Source organism: Hypanus sabinus, chromosome X2 (genome assembly GCF_030144855.1).
Source record: "Hypanus sabinus isolate sHypSab1 chromosome X2, sHypSab1.hap1, whole genome shotgun sequence".
NCBI lineage: Eukaryota > Metazoa > Chordata > Chondrichthyes > Myliobatiformes > Dasyatidae > Hypanus > Hypanus sabinus.
Window position 1 is genome coordinate 7,889,239 of NC_082739.1, and position 15,682 is coordinate 7,904,920.

General features: G+C 40.4%; 1 protein-coding gene across 4 annotated transcripts in view; it reads right to left on the reverse strand.

Annotated features, from left to right (window-relative positions):
• Positions 1-15,682, reverse strand: part of kmt2a (lysine (K)-specific methyltransferase 2A) — a 174,986-nt gene that overhangs the window by 87,695 nt on the left and 71,609 nt on the right. For all 4 annotated transcript variants that reach the window (XM_059956887.1, XM_059956888.1, XM_059956889.1 and 1 more), the window contains exons 6-11: positions 13,630-13,697; positions 13,030-13,392; positions 11,520-11,596; positions 6,360-6,488; positions 1,735-1,848; positions 692-838 (exon numbers count right to left, since the gene is read on the reverse strand). In XM_059956887.1, the coding sequence (XP_059812870.1) occupies positions 692-838; positions 1,735-1,848; positions 6,360-6,488; positions 11,520-11,596; positions 13,030-13,392; positions 13,630-13,697 (898 nt within the window). The remainder of the gene's footprint in view (positions 1-691; positions 839-1,734; positions 1,849-6,359; positions 6,489-11,519; positions 11,597-13,029; positions 13,393-13,629; positions 13,698-15,682) is intronic.

Below are 15,682 nucleotides of genomic sequence, written 5' to 3' on the forward strand. Positions count from 1 at the left end.
GCGGAATTCTTTTTTAGCCAAAGGGTGGTGAATCTGTGTAATGCTCTGCCATAGATTGCAGTGGAGGCCAAGTCTGTGGGTATATTCAAAGCAGAACTTTATAGTTTCCTGATTGGTTAAGGCAACAAGGGATGTGCTGAGAGGGCAGGTGTATGGAATTGAATGGGATCTGTGATCAGCCATGATGAAATGGTGGAGCGGACTCGATGGGTTGAATGGACTAATTCTGCTCCTATTGTATTATCTCTACAACACCAATGTGTTTTACAGATGAAAATGGGAGAAAGTACATATATTTTTCAAATGCCAAGTATTTACCAAAATAAATGACACTAGAAGAAACCAATGGAATTTTTTGTTTGGGGGAAGAGCAGAAGGTCTTGAGAAGGCAAGATAGCCATATAAATTTGAGGTTAGATTAAGGCTTAATTTCATTTAAAAAATGTTAAAAGTACTCTTTGTGACACATTTACTCCATTCTTAAAGTTACTGTAATGAACATGAAGGAGGGAGGGAAAAAATTAAGAATCCAAAATCCTATCGGTATGAATACAACAGGATATACCAATCAAGGTTATTTTCGTGGGAAATTCTAAATAATGAATTAAGGCCAGGCATACATTTTGCACTACAGTAACCACAATGACTCATCTTTAATTTTCAAATGTAGCTTATTATCTGACACTATTACCTTTGAGGATTTATTTTGTCGGCAACAAACATGGCAGAATTTGCAGCGCCGACAACACCAGTTCTCCCACTGCTCCTCCAGGGGGCGCTCATTCTCCTCCAGGCAGAAAAGGTGGAAGGGTTCACAGCAAACCTGACAGTAAATAAACTGCAAAGGGATGGAAATGGAGAACAAATCAACAAAGAGCACCCCTGAAGCAAAATCATACTTGCATCAATACAGCACCTTTCGCAATGACACATTATTTGTAATCATCACACACCACATCATTATTTGTAATAGACCTGGTAAGACGGCTGATGGCTTACTGTAAAAAAAAGTTGAAAATTCACACACAGCAAGCTCCTTCAAACAATAATGAGATTACAAACATACAATCTATTTTATTGATAAATGCAGAGATAAATGTTGACCAGGGAACTACACCACAAATCCTTCGCAAAATACTGGCATCCTTTACACTCACTTAAACAGGACGTTATTTTAACATCCACAACAGTGACTCCTGATAGTATAGCATTCCCTCAAGTACGGTATTGGTATTTTTGCTAAAGTTCTGAATCAAAATCCATGGAGGAGTTGCAGACCCTGATGTATTCACCCAAGGTGAACACATCACCACTATGCAACAGCTAGATTTCATATTCAGCATTATTGGAAGCTCCACAGTGGATATTCAGATGTACAAACCATTATAAAGTCCACTGTGAAGTTTACAAATGATAATCATCAAGATGTCTATTCTCTCATGCGATTAACATGTCAAATGTCACACAGCATTAAACAGAACTAGGTAAGTATATTAGGTTAAGATAAATCAACTACTTCGTTGGTTTCTCACTACCACTCCATTGCCCCAGTAAGTTTAAATATTATTTTCTGAAATCTTGCATTCAAACTTAGTAAGCTGTACAGATTCCTCTAAAACTCAATTTTGAGGTATGCTCTCTCAAACAGTTTTACTTCTCTCAATGCACTGGATAATATCTGAAATCAAATCCAGAATACCATACAATTAAATAACAGTAAGCAGGAAACCATACCTCAACTTGTCCGCTGCTGGCGCAAAGGAAGCACACCACCCTGGGAGTGATGGGTACAGAAGTCAGGATGCTAAGTCCACCCATTTCCCACACATTTTCCACATCACAGTCTTCCTGCAAAGAGTCAGTAGATTTACGTCAGACAATAAACAGCAAAGTTCAATTATTTTCTGTGGATCAAATTCAATTAAAATTTCGCAAATATTGCCACAAGTACTGGAAGGTTAGGTCACAAGGTAACCAGGTATACGTAGCTTACTGGTTTCATATTTGGCTTGATGGTAGGAAGCAAGAGAGTAATGGTTGAAGGTTGTTTCTCAGATGGTCCATTGGCCTGTCACAGAGGGTGGTGCTAAGACCTTCGTTGTTCATTATCCAAAATATCTGGATATACATGTAACAAAGTATGATTAGTAAGTTTGGTGAATGATAAGAAAATGGTGGTATCGTGGACAGTGAAGATAGTTATCAAAAATTGCAGGGGGATATTGATCAGTTAGGTAAATGGCTCAAGGATAGTACTAAGTATTGCATTTTGGGAAGTCAAACTGGAGTAGAACCGATACGGTGAACGGTTGGACCCTCAGGAATGCTGTGGAACAGAGAGACCTAGTACAAGTACAAAGTTGGCTGAATGCAGCATCACAAGTAGACAAGATGGTAAAGAAGGCATGTGGCATACTGGCCTTCATCTCAGGGCACTCAGTACAAGAGCTACAACATTATGTTGCAGCTGTACAAGATGTTGGTGAGAATGCACTTGGAGTATCTGGACAGTTTTGATTGTCTAGTTACGGTAAAGGAGGAGGGGTATGCTTCATGGTCAACAATGCTTGGTGCGACCCCCAGAATGTGCATACTCTCTGTTCCCCTGACCTGAAATACCTGGTGCTGCTGTGCAGACCCTACTGGCTGCCTAGGGAGTTCACGGCTGTTATCATCACAGCGGGGTACATTCTGCCACAGGCTGACACTGACCTGGCTCTCAAGGAACTGTACGAGACCATCAACTCACTGGAGACTGCACACCCAGAGGCTGCCTCCATTGTTGCCAGTGACTTTAATTGAGCATCGTTGATGAGTCTCTCTGAAGTTTTGTCAGCACATCCAGGTGAGCACTCGTGGAGATTAAGATACTTGACCACTGTTACACTCCCTTCCACATAGCTTACAAAGCTCTCCTTCACCCAGCTTTCGGAAAATCAGGTCACTCTTCGATCCTGTTTTTGCCGACGTACAGGCAGAAGCTGAAACAAGAGGCAGCCATAGTTAAAACTGTCCACTGTTGGTCTGATCAATCGATCTCCATGCTGCAGTACTGCTTTGATGACGTCAACTGGAATGTCTTCCATGATAAGGATGTCTCCAAGTTTACAATGGAGTCACGTGCTTCATTAGAAGTGCATTGACGATGTTGTCCCCCAGAAGTCGGTCAGGGTCTTCGTGAGCCAGAAACCCTGGAACCATAGTTCTGTGTGAGCAGCACTTATTGCGCAACATAGACCTTAAATTGCCGGCAATCAGCTCAAGAGAAGAAGCTATGATTTGCGCAAAGCTATTAAGGCTGAAAAACAACAATACAGGGACAAGATTGAGTCAAGATTCACAACGAATAGCACACATGACTTGTGGTGAGGGCTGTATACCATCGCAGACTTCAATGCCAAAGGTTGTGGTGCCGCCAACATCGCAGCCTCTCTCCCAGATGAGCTCATCGCTTTTATGCTCAGTTCAATATCACTAACTCTGAGCCTCCGAGGAAAGCCACCGCTACAACCTGCAACCTGGTCATCTCTGAGTCTGAGGTACGCAGATGTTTCCAACGAGTGGACAGTCGCAAGGCTGCGGGACCGGACAGCATCCCGGGCGAGTACTCAGGATGTGAGCAGCACAACTGGCAGGTGTGTTTACTGACATTTTTAATCTCTCCCTCTCCCAGTGTAGAGTGCCCTCCTGCTTCAAATCATCCACCATTGTCCCTGTACCAAAAAAGACCAAGGTAACATTCCTGAATTACTGACATCCTGTCACACTCACCTCAATAATAAGCAAATGCTTTGAGAGGCTGATCAAGGATTAGATCTGCAGCATGCTACCACCCAAACTGGACCCCCTAAATTTCGCCTCCTGACACAACCGATCGACAGACGACGCAATAGCCATTGCTCTACATACCATCCTTACACATCTGGAGAAGAAGGATACTTATGTGAGAATGCTGTTCTTGGACTACAGTTCAGCATTCAACACCATAATTCCTTCCAGGCTCGACAAGGAGCTCAGAGACCTCGACCTTGATCCTGCCTTGTGCAGCTGGATTCTGGACTTCCTGTCAAACCACCAGCAGGTTGTAAGAGTGGGCTCCCTCACCTCCAACCCTCTGACTCTCAATACAGGAGCCCCTCAGGGCTGTGTACCAAGTCCCCTCCTTTACTCCCTGTCACCACCCACAGGTCTAATCTGCTAATTAAATCTGCCGACAACACTACATGATTGGCCTAATCTCAAACAATAATGAGGTGGCCTACAGGGAAGAAGTAATCTCTCTGACACAGTGGTGTCAAGAAAACAACCTCTTTTCAATATCGCAAAAACAAAGGAGCTGATTGTGGATTACAGCAGGAATGGAGATGGGGTAACCCCCTATTGACATCAATGGATCTAGGTTTGAGAAGGTGAACAGCTTTACGTTCCTTGGTATCCACATCATTGAGGATCGCACGTGGTCTGTACACTTCAGCTGTGTGGTGAAAAAGGCACAACAGCATCTCTTTCACCTCAGATGGTTGAGGAAGTTTGGGTCCCCAAATCCTAAGGACTTTCTACAGGGGCACAATTGAGGGAATCCCGACTGGCTGCATCACTGCCTGGTATAGGAACTGTACCTCCCTTAACTGCAGGATTCTGCAGAGAGTGGTGCAGACAGCCCAGGGCATCTATAGATGTGAACTTCCCATAATTCAGGATATTTATAAAGACAAGTCTGTAAAAAGGGCTTGTAAGATCATTGGGGACCTGAGCCATCTCAACCACAATCTATTCCAGCTGCAACCATCCAGGAAATGATACCGCAGCATAAAAGCCAGGACCAACAGGGTCTGGGACAGCTTCTTCCACCAGGCCATAAGACTGATTAACTCATGCTGATTTGAATGTATTCTATGTTACACTGACTGCTCTATTTATTATAAATTACTATGATTGCACATTTAGACAGAGAAAGATTTTTACTCATGTATGTGAGGGATGTAAGAATTAAAGTCAATTCAATTCAACTATAGGAAAGATATAATTAAAACTGGAAAGAGTGCAGAGCAGATTTATGAGAATACTGCTAGGCCCCAAGGTCCTGAGTTATAGGGAGAGGTTAGACAGGTTAGGACTTCATTCCTTGGAGCATAGAGGATTTCAGGGGTGCTGTTAGAGATGTATGAAATCGTAACAGGCAACAATAGAGTGAATGCACACAGGGAGGTGGAACTAAAAACTAAAGGGTGCAGATTGATAGTGCGAGGCAAAATATTTAAAAGGGGCCTGACATACAGATGAGGTGCGGATATGGAATAAGCTGCCAGAGAAAGTGATTGAGGTGGTACAATTACAACATTCAAGATGTTTGAATAATTCATGGAATGGAGGGTTTCAGAGGGATATGGGCCAAATGCAGGAAAATGGAACTAGCTTGATGAATGAGCACCATGGCCAGCATGTACAAGTTGGGTCAAAGGGCCTACTTTCACACTGTATTCCTCTATGACTCTACATCAACATCAGAACTCCTTATGAGTCCAAATTCTTGCAAAGGATTTCTGAATACATTGCTTAGTAAAGACTGAATTCCGATGGGAATATCTTGACTCAAAGAGCTCTTCACAAGAAGATTCTGAATAACATACAATAAATATGACCAAATAGAATTAAAGATGAATACAGACTAATCAGCAAGCCAGGATGTACATGAATCCACGTAGAGAACCAGTAGGTTGATGAGTATTCCCATTTGGCCAAAATATTCAGTAAGTTCATATGGAGGGCATCTTCATTTATTTAGCATGAACTGAAGGTTTTATCCCAGTCTTCAGTTCAGATTACAGTGGTGCCCACCATAATCTCCAAAACATTAACCAATATTCATTGTATTAATGTAAAAACGAGTCATATTTTTCACTTATACACATACCTTCTAAGCCAGAAACAAGCTCAATGTAGATCAAAATAATGCTGTCTAAGTGATGGTAGAGCATGAACGAATGAAAGTTTCCTACACAATTAATTCTAGAAGTTACCCAAGCAACATATTACAAAGTAGTAACTTTGGTGGCATGGTCGAATAACAATGTAAAATGAGTCATAATGAGTTGCTTCCTTACACTAACATATGGTTAACATGCAGGTGCAGGCAGGTGTCTGCATGTGTTCAGTAGTGCTATTGAAGAGTTTAGTGCTCTGCGTTACTTTGGTTTCAAAGGTTCAAATAAATATGTTGGAAAGCTTGTATGTGTATGCTTGTAGAAGAGGGTGGTTGTTGCTGGTGGAAGAAAATATAAATGAATATCATATTATCCATTTCCCTGAGCCAATACGGTCAATAGTGCAAATGTGAAGCCTTAGATTTCCGTTTCTACCTTGAAATCCACTCTGATCCTGTGGACTCCATCCGCCACTGGCTTCTGTTTTCCACAACTAACATTTGTGAACGTAGTGAGGAGATTCAGAGTACTGGGTTCAAACTTACTGACAGGAACCACTTTGTCCTGAAAATAAGAAGCATGAAATCAATGAGACTGTTCTGTGTTATGCTATATCTGTTACTAATTATAAAAGCAGTGCCTCTGTAGGTAACACTACTTCAAAGCATTTCTCAATGGTTACCTTTACTCGGGTCAATATTTTCAAAGCACAATTTCCTTAAGCATGTTCAACTGCAGTAGATCTCTATGTAAACTAATTTCAATAAAATAAATAAAAATAATGAAATTTGAATTATTTGGTTTATTTCAAGCCCCTCCCCCAACAAATAATTTTTTTTGCCTGTTCCAGTCCAGAGGAATTGAGACCATCTGCAGAGGTTTAGTTGCTGTCCCAGCTGAGATCAGCTCAATCAGCAGGCATGACTCAGTATTACAAAATGCAGTTTCATCCAAGGGAGCATTTGTGGTTGGCATTAATATAATGGGTACAAGAAATTATATTTCTAACTGAGCAAAGCAAGAAGGAAACATTAAATTCCAAATTATACAGAGGCATTTGGCACCCTTTTGCTTACAAAAAGCTGGACTATTTTTGAACTATTTTGGAGAAAGTACTCTGGGAAGATATTACATCAAACTTGTCTTGGTAGACAATTGAGAGATGACTGCTTTGACAAACTGCTTCAAGAACATATTTCTATTATGTATCATTGTGGCCCTTTTTGGCTTAAACAAGATTCCAGACTTCTTTTTAATATCATGCACTGTTCCAGATTGCTGTATACTATTACCATCATGTTTTGCATCTATTTATTGAGATACAATGCAGAATGGCCTTTCCGGCCCCTCAAGCTGCACCTCCCAGCAATCCCCTGATTTAATCATATCCTAATCACAGAACAATTTACAATGACCAATTAAACTACCAACCAGTACATCTTTGGACTCTGGGAGGAAACCCACATGGTCACGGAGAGAATGTACAAAACTCCTTACAGGCAGAGGCGGAAACCGCTTTTAACCACTTTAATGCTCATCATCATGTTTGACACCTACCCCCAAAAATGATTATCAAAAGACTCTCCAATCATCAAATTGCTGGGAACTCAGCAGGTTGAGCAGCATCTATCGAGACAGCTGGCAAGTCCTGATGCAGGGTCACAGATCAAAACCTCAACTATCTCTTTGCCTTCACAGATGGTGCATGATCTACTGAGTTTCTTCACCAGTTTAGTTCTTGCTTCAGATTCTGCGACTTGTACACTCCTGTGTTTTTCAAGTATCTAACCACCTAACCTCGCCCCTCCCCCCACCTCCCAGCAAAATTCCTTTTTCTGGTTCCCTCAATCTACCACTCAGATCCTCTCTCTATATTTGATCTCAACCCCAGCCCCCAAACCCTACTCAGTCCCCAGTTACCCCTGAAGCTGCCATTTAATCTAAATCTGTCATTACAGTTTACCCACATTAATCATACCCCAAAGACATGGATACCACTGTTTGAAAACCCCTGCGGTGGGAATCAGACTTGTGGAGCTATGAGGATGTTATGGCTCTTCCTCAGAGGAAAATTTCAAGGTGTTCAATACATTTGATCCAGTATCACCAATGAAGACTTGAAATAAGTCCAACACCTCAAGAATAATGATACATATCCTTCAACTGTAGCATAAAGGAACTTAGTTCCAAGTACTTTTATTCTCTATTCAAAGCCTCCCCTGCAGTGGAAGTGAACTTAAACTATATTTAACATAGCTAAGTACTTATACTCCAAAGCAAGTGTACCCTAAAATTGGAAGAAACCAATCTATTTGCCATTTGATTTAATGTTTCTTTCCAGTACAGAAGTGCCAGATCTCTGCTTCCAGTGACCAAATTCAAATTAGGATTTCACCATTACAAGTCCACAACCAGTCACTCTGTGTTTATCACACAATTCTGCAGAAAATTGCTCAATAAAGAGAAAAAAAAACAAAGGTAGCATGCTCAAGCAACGAATTAATGTGATATTCATAAATTAACTGTGCTCATCAATTAAGTATACCAGCACTCACCAATCCAGTGTTAATAATAGAAACTAAGCTAATTATCATTATTTTTTCAATTCTTTATGAATATGTAAATAATACAGTTCAATCCATTTAAATTTAACGGACACAGTAAAGCCAATGGAAAGTTTCTTCAAGATAGGAGAATTACTTAACTAGGAATCAAGCAATATAACACTCATTTGTATTTATGCTGACACTTGTCTCCTACATCATAGTGAATATATGTCTAGCAAAAAGCCAATTACAGTGGTGGTATATTAGCAGTAACTGTTTGGATTATCTTGAAAATTAAATTTTAAACTTTATTCTTCCAAACCTATTTGCAATCATCGCCCCTCACTTTACACTCGCTGTTGGGAGCAATAATAAACAGATAGTGAAATAGGGTTGTGGGCTATAAAACCAAATCAGAGCTGGCCCTTCCTAATAATAAAAATTAAAATAGTTAGCAAGCAATATTGGCAAAAAGCTAGGAAAGCACTGTGCTCTTTCAAGGGATTGTACATGGCATCCAGTTCAGGTTGTTATACTTAATAAACAGGAAGGGGGCAAAAAAGATCATCTTAGACCAGTGGTCCCCAATCACCGGGCCGCAGACTGGTGGTTAGGGACCACTGTCTTAACGACTAATAAATAGGTTGATAAAGATTGGGAACTGATGCTGGCACTCACAGAAGCTTTACTCTTCCAAAGTGTAATTGGAGTTTAACATTTCCCCATCTCTCTCTTCTAGACTTTTTTCCTGTACCTTACTTTTTATATGTTTATTTTAATTCTCTACTCTCTTGTGCATTTATATCTCAGTTGAAACTCTCTAATTCATGATTCCTTGTTGACTGTCTTTCTTGATCCTCTTCTCAGTATCCCTTGTTCTCACGTTTCTTCTGCCTTAGTTTTCTCCTCTTAATTTTCATGCTTTTAATTCCGATCTCTTTCAGTACTCCCTCTGCCTATTCAACAGATATCTTTCATTAAGAAGCCTAGCAGTCTACTAAGATTTCATATGAATATACTGCTTCTTACGTGGTAGGACATGTGTCCTCGATTGACCCAAGCCAAGCAGTAGGAGACATTAATCTTACAGGTTTGAAGGAATGTCAAACAGAAAATCAACTTGAGCCACACTTGTACAACTGTTTGCAGAACAATGGAGCGGCTCCAGCAAATAGCTGAAAGGACTCTCCTGACAGAAAGATGCTCAGTAAAAGGGAGAAGCACAACTCATAAAAGTACGTAAATTAATTCCACTGCCATGTTGTTTTCTTTCTGAATTGGTGATACATGGGCAAGATAAAGCAGTGCAGATAGAATAGTCCATCCAGCTATTTCAAAGCACTGTGGGAAAAACATGTTAGCATCATGCTCATAGGTTGAAAATTCCGTTTTTAAAACAAGCTGTTCTTCAACATAACATCAAACTTCAGGATCTAAGTCACCAGCAACCATGAAGATGTCAGTGATCCTCTGCCTATAATAGATGAATTCTATAAAAAAGATTTGGCTGATCCTGCAAAGAAAAAAGTATGCAATTCTGAAAAGCCCAATTAAGGTCAAAAGAGGAATTATACACATTAACAGCACTGTCCTACAAACAATGATACCCCATTTGAAAAACCTTAATTTTCAATGCTTAAAGTAAATGTCCTTTACGTTACATATATCCTTTTCAAATTTTGGTGTATCTACTTCAACAAGATGTGAAATCACTCTCGAACAATGAAATATTACTGAACATATCATATGTGCTTCCGAAAGTAATAAAATCTGAGGTGAGCAATGACATCTGGAGTGTAGACTGGGAAATCACAGATTTGGTCTCTATGACCTCCCATTTGGTTTCAACTGCATGCAATACTTTCCTAACAGACAACACTTGGTTAAATTGTGAAATTAACTCAAAAAAGCTAATTAACAATGGATTACATTTCAAAGATTATCACAACTGTCCACATAGATAAAGGCACTACTTAGTACTGGACAAAGCCATATAGGCCCAGAATGTGCTGTCAACTGCTCTCAGCCAGGGCAACAGTTAGGATGCTACAAATGGTCTCAGTATCAGGTCACAAATATACGAAGTAAATTATCAAGTAAAATGTCTGTAATGCTCCATACAGTCAAGGAGTTTATTGCACTCACTGTCTGGATTCGCATACATTAAAATGCACATTTGGCAATGCACCAGGAAACTGCCAGCCTTAGTGGAACTGTACCTGCACAAAGTAGGAAGTGGGGAGGAAATAAGGGAATTCATTTTAAAATAAGGTAATCTCCCTTTCAGACTATAAAGTTTCTACGTGAACCAAAACAACAACACAAGTTTCCCCAAACCCACCAAATGATTCTCCACAGGTGGAAAAAAACTAAGGAAGACATCAGGAAGAGACATGATGCTTTCTTTCAAGTAGTGAATAAAGTCCCAGGGAAAATCAACTACAGGCTTCTCTTGTACATCTTGGACAATGCTGATGAACCACATATTGCACTTGTACGTGGCATGTTGAAAAAGAGAATGGCTTAGCAAAGAAGTGACTATGTCTAAGAGAAGCACAGCAGTAAAAACTTTACAATTGGACGTTCCTGAACAAAACCTAGCACAAACATGGTCTACAAATGCAAATACACACATGACTTGCAGCCTACAGTTATCTGTAATAACTTTAATAGATGAAAATTGCAGTAAATATGCCTGGCACACTGATCATCATTTACCAGAATTTCTAGCAAAAGTTAAATTGCACTGGGAATTCTAAACTGTGAAATCTAACCAGGGTAACACAAAATGAACTTTTGGTCTCAACACGAAACAAAGTTTTAGGACACTGTTCTGCTATTCATCTGGAACAGAACAGTACAGTCAGAAGACCAACTGATATCTGGGACCTACAGAAAACATCTTAGGCAAATGCAATCTTCAAAAGATTTGATACAGTGGCATAATTTTAATGTCATCAGAAAAAGCTAGACCACATGTACAAAAGAATAAGCTAGTGTCAATTGTTAAGGCAGAATTAAAACCCTAGGATTAAAGTTTAAATCTCACCTTTTCTTTCGGCTTTTTAGTTTTTAACTGAATATTGAAACGAGCAGGGGGTTTCTTCTGCTTGCTCAGCTCTATTGCTGGGGAAACAAAGATTTTATTAAATGACAAGCCAAGATGAACCTTTCAATGAGAACAGGTTCACACTGTGAACCATTTTCCCCACTAAATATGATAAATGCAGTAAAATCCTATTAACTGGCAGAAAGTACTGCTGTTTTTATTTTGACTAAAAATGGCTGGAACTTCATGGAACCTTTAATATAGACATCAGAGAGCTCACCAATTAATAAAATTATAAAAGCAGAATATAACAGCCACATGGACCATAAGATCCCAGTCCAATACCAGTACGCTTAATTACAACATCACTCAGTGCAACATTTAGGACTCTATGAATGGTCTCAACACTTCAGAAGAGGTAACAGAAATAAAATAAGGCTCCAATTTTAGTGACTCCCTCTAGGCATGGGATAGAACATGATCTTTTCAAGTCACAAAGCTTTCCAACTTCGAATACCTTTTGCAACAACCTCGTGGCTGCACATTCACCAGGTGGACTGCAATACTTCAATGAGACAGCCTACATCAAACTGCTCAAAGCCAGTTAGGGTTAGGCAATGCACATGCCCCTCATAAGTGATGTGCATATATACATTTATTTTTCCTAATGGTGGGAGTCCAGCTTAGTTAGGCTGAGCTGCCATGCACTGGCAATTAAATAAGCCACATAGAAAACTGAAATGCACCCCAAGATTAGAGCATTTCAGTAAATTGTCCACCTGCCTGCTATTTTTGTCAGGAAATAGTATGTTGGCTCAGGAATCCCTGGCCAGAAGGGAATGTTATTTAACAACTAAACTATAAAATGCATCATATATTTCAGGTTAAAAATCGATGGGCATCTTGTATTTGATTATTAGTCATATTTTCCCAATAGAAAATGCACCAATGAATGGCAGCAAAGTGAAGATGACTAGATTTCAAAGAAAATAGCAGAGATAAGTTAATCAAAGAAATCTTCCTTCTTCTAGTACCAACCTGCAAGGATAACCTTCTCAAACTCCAACCTGCAACAGAGGATATTTATCTTGGCAGAAGACACATAACTAGTGTGAATTAGTTCCATAGTGTGATAAACTTAGCCACAGGACACAAACAAGCAAATCACAATGCTGATTGCAGGGGTGATAGATCTGAAAGCAATATCACTCTATCCACTCCCACTCATCCATGCTCTGATCCCCACTTGCAAGTAATCAAGCCTATATCTAACTTGGAATAGGCTATTCAGTGGGAATATAATCACAAAATACGGATGCGGATGAAGTGGAGGGAAGCACCAAATTAGGATGAAAATCTGCACTGTGAAATTTAAGCTGTGCAATGTTGATAAATGTGCTCATTTCAACTGAGATGGTGTCTTCTTAGAAAAGATGGAGGAGCTTCCTAAGAAATTAATACCAATACTACTGATCCCAGCAACAGAATGGCCTTGCCAAGTTCAGATTACCTGATTCGGTTTGCAGTGGCTGTTTTTTCTTTGGGTCATTCAGCACAGACTTAGTTGATTCTTTCTTTAATTGCACGTGACCTGGCTGTAGAGGCATACTGGGTTCAAGTGGCTGTGGAAGTTGTTTGCTGGGTTTCCGCAGAGGTGAAACCAACGTAGCCTGTTGTTGAGCTTCTGAAAGTGGAGAGGAGCTGCCTTCTTCAGACTGCTGCTCACTCTGTTGATGAGGAACTTGGTTTACTTTCTGTATGTGATCTTGTGAAACACTCTGTGGAGAGTTCTTATGGCTGGTGTCGATCTGCTGCTTTTCTGGTGGAGCCTCCTTTTTCTCTTGTAATTTTGTTTTCTTTTCCTTTTTCTTCACTAAGAATCAAAGTTAAAATTTATAAGCCAATTTACAGAACTGACACAATTCTAGTCAATCTCACCCAAATTCCTTTTAACTCTCCTAAAGGAGGTGATCAAAGATGGAATTCTGTTTAACGTGTCTCAGGTGCCACATCTAAACAGCCATTCTTTTTGGTGGGCTCTTGCATTCATTTCTGTATCAACTGTTTGCCAATTCCACACTTTAATCTACTGGCTCTGGACAATGCTCACCTTTATTAACTGGCTTTGGAGGAGGTACTTTAGAAGGCATCCATTGAAGGTTTTGACATTTCCGCATTCTGCATTAAAAGAAAAGGTATTGAGATATTATGGATATGGCATAAAAGGAAACACTTTGATTTGCAGACACAATTTTATTTCAAATTTGATGGCCTGGCTCAATGGGAGCATCTTCACAGAATTAAGTCAGCAATATTACAAATCAAATGAACTGTCTAAAACAGGGGTTATACTCAAATACACACTGATTCTAAATAAAGTACATATGACAGGCTGAAAGTTCAAAAAGGTTGGTAGTTAAAGGCAGACTCTGCCACTATTCCAGTTTGATTAGTCTCTACAACTCAAGATAAAAAAATTTTGCCCTGAAGAAGCAAATCTGTGACTTATGGCACCACTGTATGCATACATACTAATAAGAAAAAGGAGTAGGATTTGGCCACTTGAACTCTCAAGCTTGTTTTGCCATTCAATAAGCAAAAGACTAATCTGGTTACTCGCTATAACCCCAATGTTCAGCCTAGCTCAGAAACCTTACATTTCCTCATTTATCAAAAATAATTCTACTCTGCCTTAAAAGTTGAGACTATTTCCACAACCACTCAAAAAGAAGAGTTCCAAGGCACAAGACCAACTGGGGGAACATACTTCACTGGTCAGCAACCAATGCTTTCTTTTCTGTCAAAATTGAAAATTTAATATTTTCAGATACTGTGTAAACCGTATTTTACAGATCACTCCCATTGACTTAATCTGTCCTTTTGTCACCTCCTATGTCCTCTTTACAACTTAACTTTGTGTCAACAAAGTTAGTGTAATGCACTGTAAGGTTTCACTGTTAATGTAATGGCCTCTCTGTAATGTTTTACTGCTAATCTAATGGTTTCTCTGTAGCAGCAATGCTTGGGTTATGAATAGAGGTAATGGGGACTTTGGAATGTGCACTGGCCAATGAGGGAAGATGCTTTTCTTGTGGGCCCAAGCGAAGGTTTCGTGGTCTTTTGTTTGGTGGAAGATGGAGAGAGAAGATGCCAGAGCGAGGAAGTCGTAGTCTGCAGGATGGAGTGGACTTGGAATGGGGTCCAGAGTTGATGCCCAAGGGGAAAATCGATGGAGAACTAACAAACGAGAAAACAGTGAGCTCCAAAGTTGCACATTAGACTACAGGCAGTCCGCAAGTTACAAACGTCCGACTTACGAACAACTGGTATTTACAAACGGAGGAAGGAGTATGCCGTCCGCCATTTTAAGTCAGATCACGATGCCGTCCGCCATTTTAAGTCACTGTGTTGAGTGTGTAACTTTGTATTTGGCCTAAATTTTTCTTAGCAAGATTCACCCTGACCCCCCCCCACCCCTTTTCCAGTCAACACCGCCCCCACATCCCACTTAATCTGTCTCAGTGTGGGTAGACTTTAGGAGCTCAGGTCAGGACCCGCCACCCGCGGCTGCTGCCGAACCCGCAGTGTTTCTGTTCCGTTGACGGAAAATGATCACGACTGAAAATAAAGTGGAAATAATAAAGCAATTGGAAAGAGGTGAAATGCCATCGGTCATAGTGTTATGAGTGATGAACAGACCTGATGGAAATGGGGTGCAGAGTTAATCATTCCCCCCCCCCCCCCCCCCGAGAACTATGAACTATTGCTGTTGCTATGCTGCTACTGAGAGAGAGAGATGACGCTCAGGCAAGAACATCTGCTACAGATAAGAGGGAGAGAGAGACTGTTGATTTATTGTATTTTGACCCTGGATTATTTACCTTTCACTACAAGGACTTTACTTTGCTTGTTAACATTCCTCAGGAGACAGCAGGAGTGGCCTGATTTGATGGACACAGTCATTCAGAGTTGATGGATAGCTGAGACCCCATTAGTAAGGATAAAAGACAGATCTGGAGAGACACCCTTCAGACACACCAGTGGACACTGACTGAGTGTTGTGAACCCACAGAAAGGTGGGGGCTTCGGAGACCGAACCAGGAGATCGGTCAATAAAGCTCTCAGTGTGACAGCAGGGCCAGTGGGGACTTGTGTGTATGTCC